General features: G+C 35.4%; 1 protein-coding gene and 1 pseudogene across 1 annotated transcript; one reads left to right on the top strand and one right to left on the bottom strand.

The window, feature by feature from the left end:
- LOC140838909 (putative MO25-like protein At5g47540) overlaps nucleotides 1-13,475 on the top strand; it is a 50,939-nt pseudogene extending 37,464 nt beyond the window's left edge.
- On the bottom strand, nucleotides 13,232-15,393 carry LOC140838908 (small ribosomal subunit protein eS8-like). Its single transcript, XM_073205534.1, has 5 exons — nucleotides 15,247-15,393; nucleotides 15,098-15,170; nucleotides 14,125-14,452; nucleotides 13,800-13,972; nucleotides 13,232-13,478 (listed from the first exon to the last, which is right to left on the bottom strand). The coding sequence occupies exons 1-5, from the start codon at nucleotides 15,248-15,250 to the stop codon at nucleotides 13,397-13,399; spliced, it is 660 nt and encodes a 219-aa protein (XP_073061635.1). The 5' UTR covers nucleotides 15,251-15,393; the 3' UTR covers nucleotides 13,232-13,396.

The raw sequence follows: 15,393 nt of genomic DNA, 5'->3' as shown, positions 1-15,393 counted from the left end.
GTTCAGGTGTTTGAAGGATATTTCTATTGATATGATTTTCTTCTTCAGTATCATCCTCCAAATTTATCTCTGTAAAACGATCCATTAGCTCAACTGGATCGGTTGGCTTATCAGTTAGTACAGTTTCATCAAAAACAACATGAATAGATTCTTCAACATTTAAAGAAGTTTTATTGAAAACTCTATATGCTTTGCTAACTGAAAAATATCTAAGAAATATTCCCTCTGCAGATTTAGCATCAAAGGCTTTTAAATGATTTTTAACATTATCAAGAATAAAACATCTGCAACCAAATATTTTGAAATAAGAAACCACACTTTTTCTTTCATGCCAGATCTCATATGGTGTTTTCATATGATTATTATTAATCATTGATCTGTTCTCAGTGTAACATGCAGTGTTTACTACTTCTGTCCAAAACCTTTGAGAAATACCAGAATCATCAAGCATTGTTCTAGCAGTTTCTTTAAGGGTCCGATTTCTTCTCTCAGCTACACCATTTTGCTGAGGTGTTCTAGCTGCTGAGAGCTCATGCTTGATTCCAGTATTTTCTAAAAAATTTGAAATATTTTTATTGATGAATTCATCCCCTCTGTCAGACCTTATTCGATCAATCCCAATTGATTTTTCATTTAAAAGTCTTTTGAAGAGCTTAATCAATTGTGCAGCAGTTTGATCTTTGGATTTGAGAAAAATGACCCAAGTAAATTTTGAAAAATCATTCACAATTACTAAGGTATGCTGAAAAAATTAATCTTTTGAAAAACCTATTTTGGGCAAACCAGTTACAAGATCATGGTTACTCAGATAAGCAAGAGATTAAATTTTAAGTGGTTCAACATCTTATGCCACAACCAGTTTTTAGAAGATTTGGAAGCAATGAAACAAACTGGTGCATAAGGTTGTTCAGTCCAACTGACTTTGTAGGTATTTCCACAACGATTTCTAGTTAGGATGACCTCATCAGTTGAGTTTATAACTGAACACGTGTGTCTGTCAAACTGAACTGAGAAATTGTTGTCGCAAAACTGACTGATGCTTATCATGTTATACTTCAAATTCTCAACAAACAAAACATCTTTAATTGTAAAGTTACCATGGATAAGCTTACCCTTACCCACATTTTACCTTTGGAGTTGTCTCCAAAACTGATGTTTGGTCTAGTATATTTGATCAGTTGAGATAACAAATTTTCATCTCCTATCATATTTCGCGAACAGCCATTGTCTAGATACCAAGATGATTCCTTGCTTGTTCCTATTACATGCAATCACACACGCACTACAACAAAAATGGCTTTCCGCAGCGCGCATATGAGCTTTCCGCAGCGCGCATCGCACGCTACAAAGTTAAAAGCTGTTAAAAGTTCAAGATTATCCGCGGCGTCCATATGCACGCCGTTAATACTATTATTAACGGCGTGCATATGGACGCTGTTAATACAACTTTCCGCAGCGTGCATGCGTATGCCGTTACAAGTCATAAAAAAAAATATTAGCGACGGTTTTGGATAAAACCGTCTCCTATCAGCGACGGTTCATAAATTAAACACCGTCGCTAAAATAGCGACGGAATTTAAAAAAAAGACGGTTAAAACTTCGCGACGGTTATAAAAGCCGTCGCTAAATTTTGTGTAAATTTAAAAAAAAAAATTACTTTATAATTTAATAAATTTTAACAAATAAAAATTAAAAAATTAACCAAAAATGGAAACAAAAACAGGTATCTAAATCGAAACAAAAATCATATAAGTATAGAAAAATTTTAAGTGTTGTTAAATAGTGTGGAGGAAATGAAACGGAGATCGGTTTAAATAGATAATTTGCGCTTTGTTGCGACGGTTATTTATTAAACCGTCGCCGATTTCTTTCTATTAGCGACGGTTATCAGTTAACCGTCGCCGATCTACATCGGCGACTGTCGTAGATAACCCGTCGCTAAATGTGGCGTTAAATCGTGTAAGGCGGCGACGGTTATAGATCAACCGTCGCTAATTGTGACCTTAAATCGAAATTCGGACTCATTTTCGGCAGCGTGCTAATAATATGCATGCCGTGAATAATACTATTAACGGCGTGCGATTAATGTACGCCGTTAATATCTGAACACGAATTTTTTTTAAAAAAATGATTTATTTTTAACAGCACACATAAACTTGCACGTCGTTAATAATTCTATTAACGGCGTTCGTTTATTGTGAGCTGTCGTTTATATAATTTATTAACAGCGCACAAAATTGCAAGCTGCAAATATTACTATCCGCAGCGTGCGTTTAATGCACGCCGTCCATAGTAATATCCACAGCGTGCTTTTAATGCACGCTGTTCATAGTATCAAGTTACTATCCGCAGCTTGCTTTATATGCACGCCGTCGATAGTACTATCCGCAGCGTGCTTTTAAAGCACGCCGTAATAGTATCAAGTGTAACACTATTAACGGCGCACAGGTCGGTGCACGCCGTGAAAAGTCGTATTCGCAGCGTGCTTTTAATGCACGCTGTTGATGACGTGCTGCGGAAAGTCATTTTTCTTGTAGTGACGGTATATAATTTTGGTACCCATATTCATTTGGGTCCTAAACTGATTAGTCCTTTAGGAACCCAGACTTGAATCATTCTAACTGACTTCCTAGTTGTTGTGTTCCAAATAGTTTTTCTCGAATTTTTGGCAATATGTGTGTGATGTGAGGATGAAACAGTATGATTTGTATCCTTTTTCAACTGATTATTCTTTTGATATCGTTTCTGAACTTTCTTACAGTTGTAGTAATTGTAATAGCCATTCCTTGAGTACTGAATTTTGTGACTGAATCGTTTAGGAGACAAATTTCTTGAATCAGTTGAACTCTCAGAGCTATATCCAATTCCATACCGTTTGCTTTTGTTCTTACTTTCAGTCAATTGAACAGCAGGTTTACTGGGTTCTGAGAATTCATATATCATGGTTGATTTTACAAAGGTAATGTACTTTCCTTTGTTTTCATTCAACCTTGGCTTTGTATCACTTGCAGAATTTTCATAATGACTGTTAAAGCCTAAACCAATTTTATCAGCAACTGATTTTTGTGAATTCTGCATTTCAGTCAATGTAATTGAAGACTTGTTCCAAGCTTGAATCAGTTCAGTATGTTTTGAAATTTCTATTTTTAACTGACATATCAAAGCCTGATTTTCGATCATTTTTCAGCTTTTTGTTGTGCAATCTCCCTTTTTAGACTCAACAGTTCAACTGACTCATCAGTTTCTATCTTGTTGTCATTGGGATCATTTTGCTCAGTTCTAACCTTCTCAAATGATCAAGCAAGTTTGTGATATTCATTTACCATGTCATGCAATGTGGTAATGAGTTCCTCACGACTGAAATTAGTAGAGTTGAAGTCGACTCCAGTTCAGCATTATCTGCCATTAAGCACTTGACTTCCTCTTCATCTTCACTTGAACTGCTTGGGCTTTCTGCATCTGACTCGTCACTGTCAGTTTCTGCCCACTTAGATTTGCTTTCTTCAGCCAAAAGCACTTCATGTTTCTTTTTGAATTATTTCTTGTCATCCTTGGTCCTTCTTTTGTGCTCAGAGGGCTTCTTTCCCTTTTCAGTTGATCCTCGACTGTCCTTCTTTGGCTTAGGACAGTCTGCTATGAAATGACTAGATTTGCCACAGTTGTAGCAAACATAGGATTCTTCTTTGGATTTTTTTTTCTGATATTGCTTCTGGAAGTTTCCTTGATTCCTCCTCAAAAACCTTGCAAATTTCTTGACAAATAATGACATAGCATCATTGCTCAGTTGATCAGCAGATTTGTCAACTGAACCAGTTGGTTCTAGTCTAACAGTTGTTAAAGCAGTTGTGGCAGCTGGTGTTGAAGGTTCTCCTTCTCTGGTTTGAAGTTCAAACTCGTAAGCCTTTAGATCATCAAATAAGTCATGAATTTCAACCTTGTTAAGATTCTTTGACTCTCTCATTGCCATGGTCTTGACATCTCATTCTTTGGGAAGACCTCTGACCACCTTCACTGCCACTTCTTAATTCGATTACACCTTTCCAAGTGCATTCAGCCCATTGATAATACCACTGATCATCTCATCATATTCATGCATGGATTCTCCAGCCTTCATCTTGATGTTATCAAATTTCTGAACAACAACTGATAGCTTGTTCTCTTTTGTTTGCTCGTTTCCTTCACACAGCTGGATCAGTTTCTCCCATATCTTTTTGTCAGTTTTTCACATCTTGATTTTGCTGAAAGTGACTTTATCCAGCTTTTTGTATAAGATATACTTAGCCACATTGTCTAGGTTGTCTTTCCTCTTGTCCTCAGTTTTCCATTCTTCTCTGGGCTTTTCTATGCAATGATGTACCCCGTCAGTAATGGCAACTGCTGCATTTGCTTTTAGGATCTTCATGGGAGCATCAGTAGTGACATACCACATGTCGTCATCTTGTGCAGCTAAATGAGCCTGCATTCTGATTTTCCAGTCGTCAAAATTTTCTCTGGAAAACATCGTTATTTTGTTGAACGAAGACATGTTGATCAGTTTATGAATAAGAGTATTATGAGACAAATTCAACTGCTATGATATCACTTGTTAGGATCGGTTGATAGGTTGAGATGTGTTTAGAAGGGGGGGTTGAATAAACACTCATGATTTTATCGTCTTTCCGAATGAAGTGTCAGTTTTGTAACAAACTGAAACTAGGAATGTTGTCAGTCAATGACAATCAGTTTAACTGATAACAGCTGTGGAAATAAACTGACTGAAAGATAGAATAAATAACTGAAGTAATAACACAAAGATTTATGGATTTTTGGAGATTTGAATTACTCATATGTCACCCCTTCTATCAAAAGGATATGATATGCACTAAAAGACTTTGATTGATACAAAACTTGTACAGACCCACTTCAGTTTGGACTTAACACTGCCAAAACTGAATCTCTTAGTTTACTAAATATCTCACAGTTCTTTGACTGAACTTAGCACAACTGATCTAGTTAAAATTCAAATAAACAATAAAACAAATTGTGCTTATATGCTCAAAAAGTATCTTCAAATGCTACAAATAAATTTGATAAGTGTGAGCTTTTTTATTCTTGAATAAGAGCGATAAATTGAGCAGGGTAACAGCAAGCTTAAGAGAATGGATATATCAATTTTTTCTTCTGCTGCTTTTCTCACCTATTTATAGGCTTCTCTTCAACGGTAACGTTAAATATTAATTGAATCTTTATATCCGTTGATTTCCACGTCAATATTCCTCTGACATTCGTACACTGTAAACTCTGAAATGTGGCGTTCCAATACGAGTTGCAGTCTGCTTTGTACTGTTGTCGGTTGAATGTCCTTTTCAACAACTGATGATGTGTATAGCTGAATGATCACCTGATTCACTGGTTAGCTCACAACTGAATATATGAACTGATCAATTTCCAACTGATCAATCAGTTGTCTTCGTAAGTTCAATTCGGCTGGTTTTAGTTGCCTTTGATAAACTTCGCATTAATCTTCAGTTAGGCAATTGTCGGTTGATTTTTGTAGTTCAGTTACTTCAAACTATTTGATCAGTTATTCCATAAATTAATCACTTAGTTTGTCAAACAACCGAAATTAAGATTTCAACAACATTATTCAACAACATTGCCGCAGTTTCATGCACAAAGCCCCAAAATGATGTAGGCAAAAATTTAGTGAATCCCGTCATGGATCGAACCATGTCCATCAAGGTTTGATTACGACGTTCAGAAACACCATTCAATTGTGGTGTTGCCAGTGGAGTCCACTGTGAAAGAATCTCATTCTCTTTTAGATAACCCAAAAATTCAGCACTCAAGTATTCTCTGCCTCGATCAGATCGAAGTGTCGTAATACTCATTTCTAGCTGTTTTTCTACTTCAGATCTGAATTCTTTGAACCTTTTAAATGTTTTATATTTGTGTTTCATCAAATAAACATACCAATACCTCGAATGGGTAATGGTAATGAAGTAGGATTGTCCATATTTTGTGCTAACACTTAGCGGCCACAAACGTCTGTGTGGATCAAATCCAGTAGACCATGCGCACGTTCCACATTTCCATTGAATGGAGTCTTTGTCATTTTTCCTTTTAGACAGGACTTACAAGTAGGTAGAGAGTTTATGGCTGACAAGTCAAACATGCCTTCTCTCACTAATTTGTGCATCCTTCTTTGGAAAATGCGACATAGTCTAGCGTGCCATATTTGTGTGGGATTTGGATCATCTAACTTTTTTTTGTTTGTTGTTGAAATCATGTTTACTTATATATTCACTTATAATTTCCAGAACATTTCTGGCACATATAATTTCTTATGTCCGAACTTCTTGCAGTGAAATAAATATGTTCTAACTTATCGTGCTTTGTAGGCCTTTTAAATGTACTTCATAGTTTGCCTCTTATTGAGTTTGTTTCTTGTGAGGGGCAGAACATTTCTTTCCCTTACTTTGTGGGCCATTTTTCGTCTGACGAGAGGCCCATGAGAATAACAACATTTTCCTCTTTTATGGTGATCTCATAAGTCATAAGCGTATTGACTAGCTCTTCAAGGCTATTATATATCTTATTCAAATTGAAGTTCACCATTACCCCGTCAAATGAGGAAGAGAAAGACAACAAATTGATGTAATCAAGTAACTCGTTAGGAATCACATATTTCAGGCCCACCATATTCTCAATAAGTCCAATCATATGTACACCACGCTCATAGGCCAGAGCCCCATCTTGCATGCATGTAGTCATGAGCTCCTTGAAAGTGGTTTGCATCATTGTATGAGTTTCATGCACCATGCAACTCTTGCACGTGTATTCAAATGTCAGCAGCATTCACATTTCCTCAAATTGTCCCTACAGTTCATTTGACATAGAAGCGAGCATGTTACACTTTTGCTTGCATACTATAGTCTTACCATCTTGCATGCTTTGTCAGTTCAGCATGACTGACATTAGTGTGTATGCAACTTTCTCAGAATTCAGAACAATTTCTCAGCCAGTCATGAAAATGATATTAAGTTATCTTTTTAATAACATAAATTGATTATGTGACGAAATCGAAAATATACTGATATGGAAACAGAATAATGGTTATTGATTATTTTAAAATAATTCTAAGATATAAAATATGGATTTTTATTTTATAAAGTCCCCTCCCATTATTTTGACATTTCCACCACCCTCTGATGAAAAAGGAAAATCATATTTCCTTAGTGGGCACGTAGAGCTCAATTAAACAATTATAATCCCGAATAATATCATCAATTATAATTTTTAAAAGGTAGAATCCAATTGCATCCATATACAACCTCTGCGTGTTTCGCCTCACGTTTAATAAGAACCCAATAATATGACGCCGTTTATTTTCACATGTCAAACTGACCCATCAATATTGAATTGTAGTGGACGGTAGCCATGAGTTCCCCTAATAATATGAGCCAAAGTCATGGGAGTTCCAGTCAATTCACATCATATGTCTGGTGGAAGTCACAACTTTCCGGCGTCCAGGACTCCCCAATAATAGCGATCAACATGCAACCACGGTTGATGGAAGGCAAGGAAAAATTAAACTCTTTTAATTTTTACTTTTTCGGTTTGATATAAATTTTGAATCTTATTCAAAATGAGGGATTCTAATTTTAAAATTGTCTCATCATTTTAATTCAAAATCGCGTGCCACGAGTTTTTATGTTTGCCGGATTCATGCAACTATATTATTTAATAATATACATATATGCATACTACAATATATCGCATATATATCATAATATGACATTCAACAATAAATAAGGATGATCGATCGCCAACAATATTAGATCCATCGATCGCCAACAATATTAGATCCATGTGAGCCAGACATGGATCCAGGTCCAAAACTTAGGTGAATGCAGGGAAGTAAATGCAACTATTACAAGAGCTTCCAATATTTTACATGTCTTCATCTTGTGCATCGGTCCCATCAATTTCCAGTCTTGATCTCCCACTATTTCTAATAATTACATTTAAATAGTCATGGCACATAAGAGATACATCTCATGGGGTGGGAACGGGCCATAAACCAGGCTCACTTTAATAATATAAAATATTAACAAAATGAATAAAACACTAAAATATCCTAACATACACCTAACACATTGGTCAAGGCCCTCGATCATCCTTCATGCATTTAATATCAAATATTAACATCAATTAATTAAACATATTTAATTATTTGATAAATCATATATCTAATAATTTTATCACTAACCACCACAATTATTAAAGAATTTAATAAATTAAATAAACACTTTTATTAATTTCCAATAATTCAATAATAATTGATTTTTTGTAAAACTCATTTTTACCATATATAATTAAATTCATATTTTAATTATTTATTTTATAAGAAAATTATTAATTTTCAAAAAATTAATTTTTAAAATAAAAATTGAACCAATTTTCATAAAATATCAATTTAATCCAAAATTTTGAAAAATCATAAAATCGCACTCTAGGCCCAAACAATTCAAGCCCATTATCTAGCATGCACACTGCCTGAACGTTTCAGGCAGCGGCAGGAATTTTGTGCGCGCGCAGCATCCAGGGTGCAACATTCGGCTGCGCGCGCGGTCTGCTCGGATATCCGAATTTTTTGTTAGAAAATAATTTTTATATTTTTTCTGAAAAATTTTCTTGTGTGATTAGAATAAAATTTTCAATATTAAAAACCATACGATTTAGAAAAACCTTGGATCTGATACCACTAGGGATCTCGGTTTCATGTGCCGAAAAGCAGCTGAAGTTTAAAATTTTTTTCTTTTATTTTGACAATCAAAATATATTTATATGAGCACTCGTATGGTTTTATGATTAAACATTCATAGGGAGTTTAGTAATATACCTTTAGTGAATTAATTCACTTGGCTCCAACTAATACGGTATAGGCGGATATAGCTCTTGATGAATTCTCTATGAACTTTCTTCAAAAACTCCTTCCTTCAATCCTTCTAACAAGTCCACGACTGGAAGATTTGTTCCTCTTCCAAATAGCACTAGAATATTTGAAAGAAGCTTTGCGTAGTATTTTAATTAAAACGAGAGACACCTCAAAATCCTTTAGTTAATCAAGGTGAAGGCCGAAATATTGAGAGAAGGTGGAGGTGATTTTCGAACATCACAATGCGATGGAGGCTAGGGTTTTTTCGAAAAATTGTGAATGAATTGTGTTTAACCCTAAGCCTAATACACACACACACACACACACACACACACACACACACACACATATATATATATATATATATATATATATATAATCTTATGGTTCAATAATTAAATTAAATACTTAATGAGCTTAATCAATTAATTATTCTAGTCCAACTAGTTTAATTAATTAATCTTTTAAAGTCCAATTAAGAACCTTAATAACATGTATGTTGGTCTTGTACTCCTACAAGCCCATTACACATATTCTCTTCAAATTTCATAAATTCACCTTCTTGAATTTACTATCTCATAATTCAACTCCTTGAATTTATTTTCTCAAAATTTAATTATCATAAATTCAACTTCTTCAATTTACTATATTATAATATAAATTCAACTCCTTGAATCTATTCTCTCAACGAGAACAAATGATCCAATGCTTGTATGACCCTCAATGGTTCAAAGATTCAGCTAGATGTGGGTTCACAACTCTTTGTGATTCAAGACATAATCTTTTATTCGAGCTTACCCTAATTGCCTCATTCTATGTATCAACAATTGATCATGAGAATGTCAAAAATTATATTTCTAATTAAACTCATCGAATCATGGTAAGAGCGTCTAGTAGCATCGCCTCATGATTCCCTAGGTATCATTGATAGTGTCTTAAAGAACCAGTCGATTATGATTAACGTACAGTACGGTCCCTTAATCTCATATATCCCGATTGAATCTGCAACCATTGGTTCATCGAGAGTTGCATAATAATTCGATAACTACGTGATACATATAAATAGTGGCATCGCATGTACTATTGGAGAACTCCTTCTCTAACGTACATCTCATACTCTGGCCAGAGATTCCACGCACTATTATTTCATCAGATCACATAGAATTTCCACACCCACAGGTGAGCGGTGAATCCTCGACTACAATGCAATGGCTCCTACATGTGTCGCAACTATACTCAATCTCGCCACCTGATGACTCTCCTGGAGCCGATAAATGAGTCAAAGCATAGCCCTAGCATATAAAACCTCAGTGTTGTCTCAGGTCGCAAGGACTAATGATATACAATCATAACCACAGACTTATCCTTTCGATGAATGATAACCACTTGGAAAGTCCGAGGTAGGGTTGTTTGGTATAATCATCGTATGACTACCCATCTGCACGTTTGGACATCTCTATGTCCTTACCAAGAAACGTGGTACACAACATCACAGATGTTAGTCTCGAGCTCAAGCGACCTTTATCCATGTTTTAGGCGGCTGAATCGATTAGGAACGAATTTAGATCATATAGTGTTTACAAATGAGTTTCAACAACGAATTATGATTCATTTGTATTAAAGTATAATCAAGGTCTTTATCTATGTTGTTAACAAGGGTATACAGATAAAGAAATAAAAAACCATGAAATAATGAATTATTTTAAAATAAAGATTGTTTATTACAACTGAGTCAATAAAATCGCTAGCTAACCATTGGCTTACAGGACATCTACTCTAATACTATTTTTGGCTTTGATCTTTACCTAATGTAGATACATGTATTGTCTTTTTTGTTGCTAGTAGTTACACAAATTTGACTGGACGATGGAGACTAAGGGAAACGCATAGTAAATTCTGCATGATAATTTTTTATGTTTGAAGCAATATAGTAGGCTGTTCTCAGGAGTTTTGGTTTTCTTCCGGACGTAGAATGTGGAGCTTATTTTTAATAGATTGCATGAGACTTGCTAATGGAATAAATTTAGTGTGTCAATGATTTGTCAGAGAATTAGAAAATGAGACGTGATCCATGTAGTAGAAGGGTTGATGACAAGAAGTGCAATCTCGCTCTGAAATGTTTCCTTTTCGCGGAAGTTAATTTTAGGTTGTGAAATAAGAAATGTGGTTATGGATAATATGTTTCCGTAACCTTCTTCAGTTGAACATCTTTGTTGATTCATGTATAGGACTAATTCTCTTTGTATTTTTTCTGAAGGTACGAGGATTCTGCCATTGATCTGCATTTTGAAGCAATATTAAGGGAGTGCATACGACATCAAATCGTTGCTAGGTAATCAGGTTATATACTAGGAAACATATTTACATGTTTCCATTGAAAAATGTTGCCATTTTAATCCATTCTTAAGCATTATAAGGTGTCTTTCTCTTTCTCCCTTCTCACTTTAATCGTGGCTACAAATTCTCGATTCTATCTTTCATGTGCAGATATGCGTTAAAATCACAGCACGTGAAGAAGTTTTTCGATTACATGCAACTCCCGACTTTTGATGTTGCTTCAGATATTGCAGCTACCTTTAAGGTTGTTTATGATTCTCTTATTCTGTCTCTCGAAAAGTAGCGTCTCTCCTTTATCACCCTTTTTTTTATATCTATTTTCAATATAATTTACATGTGCAACTAGTCGATTATTGAGTTGTTTCTGTAAGTTGAGTCTGTTTGGCTTTTCTTAAAATGGTAATCAAGATGTACAATGCAAGAATCTAAAGCACAAAATAAGGATGTGAATTCTTTTGTTCTGTTGGATCAAAGGGTTCTTTCTTTCCTCACTTGGCTTAGATAATAAATACGGTTCAAGATACCCTCGATAATGTTTGACCCAGTATTTAACGAGCTTTGAAGCTTATTAATATGCACCAGACTGACTTGCCTGTTAAAGATACTACAACAATCCTATTTCTCTGGTTATGTGGTCTGTAATATCTTGCAGGAGCTTATGACAAGGCATAAGTCCACCGTAGCTGAATTCCTGGCTGCAAATTACAGCTGGGTAAGAGCTGATACTTGTAAGGCTAACATGATTCATGTTCTTTTTAGCAACTTGGTTCCATAATTTTAACTCCTGTCACGTGTAACTATCTTGTTTTAACCATTAGAATTGATATGACCCTGATATTTTACTTTCTATGTAAGTCTTTTCCCCTAGATTTTTGCCAATTTCAACTCGAAGTTGTTGGTATCTTCAAATTACATGACTAGACGATACAGTGTCAAGGTATACACGGAGAGTGTGAACTTCTTCTGTTCGATGGTAGTTTTTACTTGATAGTTTACTTGTTGATGTCCAATTTCCATGGACCTGACACTCTCTGCTTATCCCTTCAATTTTCAGCTTCTGGGAGATATTTTGCTGGATCGTTCGAATACTGGAGTGATGAGTTCTAATTAATCTACTAAGGGTAAATACCTAATGGGAATTCCTCTCTTATTACTAACTGCTAGCATCATATAATCCAAAGAAGATCAAATTTTCTGTTAAATTATACACTGCATTTCCATCACGCGTCTATGTTCATTGTTGCAGGAATCACGCAAAAGCATACAACTTGATGCATTCCGTGTGTTCAAGGTTTCGCCAGACTAGACTTCTAACAATGTCAAAAATGTGTGAAATTCAACTAGTTTAATAAATTTTAATTCTTATTTACATTTCCATGGTGCAGTTGTTTGTGTGCAACCGAAACAAACCACCTGACATTATCAATATCCTGTGCGCAAATAAAAGCAAGCTTTTTCACTTCTTAGATGCATTCAACATTGAAAAAGGTACTGCATTTCTAGTCTCAACTTGAGCAACAATCGGAAGTTGGATCCTAATGTCTTTTTTTTATCTGCAGAGGATGAACAGTTTGAAGCAGACAAAGCTCAAGTGATGAAAGAAATTGAGGAATTTCAGTCAACTCCTGCTACCTGCTCTGGATTACTGTTCAAACCAATAGTTGTATAATAAGATGCATTCTTAATTCTTTTCAAATTTATCTGCTTTTACCTAGTAGTATTATAAAGAATCTCTTTTTACCTAGTTTTTTTAAGCAGGGAACAGATTCGTTCATAACGTAGAGCATAAAGCTCTACGTGAAGCAAATTTCTTTTGGATTGAAGTTTCTGATGCTTATAATTTTGAGACTGGAGCCTTGTGTACACACACTAATCCCACTTTCGCTTTTGCAACATGATTAAAAGATGGGGGAAAGGTCAACTGCAACATAAGTATTTACTAATCATAGCAGCCAAAAGATTGCAGCGAGCAAAGAAGAGAAAATCAACAAAATTCTCATAATTCAGGTATGGCAACTGAAATGTTCAACACAACTCTAGAAAACTGCAGTAAACTTTAGTTCAATACATTGCAAAAGAGAACCAAATAGATAAATAAGAAGTTCGGGAATGGAAAGTTCAAAGGAGATCTGATGCAATTTAAGCACCACCAGCACCCTTTCCTTTCTTCCTCTGGATTTTCTTCATGTAAAACTCCAATTCCTTACCCTCCAAAATATATCTAACGAAGATAAAAATTAAGTCAGAACAAAATAATTGAATAAGTTGTGCAATCGGCACACACATTTGGTGATTAAAGATCAAACAAAGTAGTCCAATCGAAAACATAAACTTCACTACACAGGAATAAATTTATATCAAGTATGGACATGTAATAGAAACTCGTGAATGTAAATTATTTTTCCCAAAAATTGAATCATGAACTCACATTAAGAAGCAATCAGATTGTGATTCCAGTTCTTGGTGCAATCAAAAATTTATTAAACATTTTCCACGTGTGAATAGGAGAACCAAGAGAAAACCACGAAAGTACAACACATACCCATCTGCTCTCCCACACTGGCCAGGGCGTGAGGAGATTGCAGCCAACAAACGGCCACCACCGAATTGTTCCTCGAGATGTGGGTCAATCTTGCGATCAGCTTGCCGCTTTGCAAGTTTTCTCAGAACATTATTGCTCTTCTTTACCTCTTCAACAGTAGCAGGCTCGGTCTCCTAAAGCCCAATTAAACAAAAATATTTATCAATAATTTGATTCCTAAATTTTGCAAAGTGAACTCATATTTTCCTGCAGAATATTTATTATTGATAACACATCAAATCCCAGCCGATTGAAATTGGCAGATGAAATTATGACTTGTTGATACCTCTGCTTCAGCCTTTGCAGCAGTCTTCTTCTTGCGACCAATATCAACTCCATAATGCTGGAGATACCACTGTTTGAATGGTGCAGCATCCACTTGGATAATAGCACTCTTCACCAAGGTTTTGGTCCTAACCAACTCATTGTTTGATGCATTATAAGCAACATCCAGAATACGAGTCTTTCTCGTCACAGCTTCGCTACCCCATGAGTAGTTTCCAGTATCCAGCCTTAAAGCACGCCACTTTACATTACCCCCTCGAACCCTCACCCTGCGTACGGTCTTGTCACTCGAAATCTTTGTATTTGCTGGTTGTCTTCCGAGTTCATACCTGATTAACGAAAAAATTCAACACAAATAAATGAGTCAACTTGTGGATGAAAAGTAAGCAGAAATCAAACAAAAGTGCAACCTTTACAAAAATGGCATTACTTCTACAGAAAACAGATACAAGTGAACTTGAGAATGGGTATATAATAATCAGCAAAGAAAATTGTGATATTGAATCATGTAACAATAACAAAGATAGAGCATACCAAAAACAACATAGAATATATCAAATTCTAAAACAGCTCAATTAAAACAGAAAATTGGAATGAAAAAGATAAGAATGCTCATCCAACAATAAACACGAGCGAGAAGATCTGTCGGATGAAATGAAACCAATTCGTAACTGGCGCAAAGATAAAATCTTTTCTTCTTCAAGAGCAAACACACGTAGACTAGTTAATTTGTGGACTAAAATTAACAGAAAATCTAACGAAGGAATTAACTAGACGAAAATAGAAATGTAGTCTACACAAGGCTAAAGCAATGCAATTGAACCGGAAAAAAAATTAAACAAGACTCAATCGAGTACGCAGTGAATTGCACAGAACCAGGCACAGATAAAAAAAAATCATATCAGTGATCATATATATGAAAAGGTTGGAAAAACGGGAGATTTCGTATGGAAAAATAGGAAAAAAAAAATTACTTTCGCTTCTTTCTCCAAGCCTTCTTCTTTCCTCCAGTGGCACGCCTCTTGTGCATAGAATCCCGTGAAATACCTAAGGAAAACAAGATTTCAGTCACTTTCGTCGTAAAATAAATACAGAATACATTCAAATTAAAATAGTAGAATACCCATGATTGCCGACGAGAGGCCCTGCGGTGACGATAGATCCCCACAGCAGAGTGCAGAGACGAAAACGGCGAGGTAAAGAACAAGCAAGGGAAATGGTTTGGGCTTTATCAAGGTCGCTCAAAACCCTAGACACGTTATATTACCAA

Source organism: Primulina eburnea, chromosome 8 (assembly GCF_022965805.1).
Source record: "Primulina eburnea isolate SZY01 chromosome 8, ASM2296580v1, whole genome shotgun sequence".
In the NCBI taxonomy this organism is placed as follows: Eukaryota; Viridiplantae; Streptophyta; class Magnoliopsida; order Lamiales; family Gesneriaceae; genus Primulina; species Primulina eburnea.
The sequence above is the reverse complement of the archived record's forward strand: the minus strand, read 5'-3'. Positions and strand labels throughout refer to the sequence as shown.

Coding starts and splice junctions, on each gene's coding strand:
- LOC140838908 (XM_073205534.1), bottom strand. Junction 14,453..15,097: donor GCTTGGAGAAAGAAGCGAAA/GTAATTTTTTTT, acceptor TTCGTTAATCAG/GTATGAACTCGGAAGACAAC. Junction 13,479..13,799: donor CAGTGTGGGAGAGCAGATGG/GTATGTGTTGTA, acceptor TATCTTCGTTAG/ATATATTTTGGAGGGTAAGG.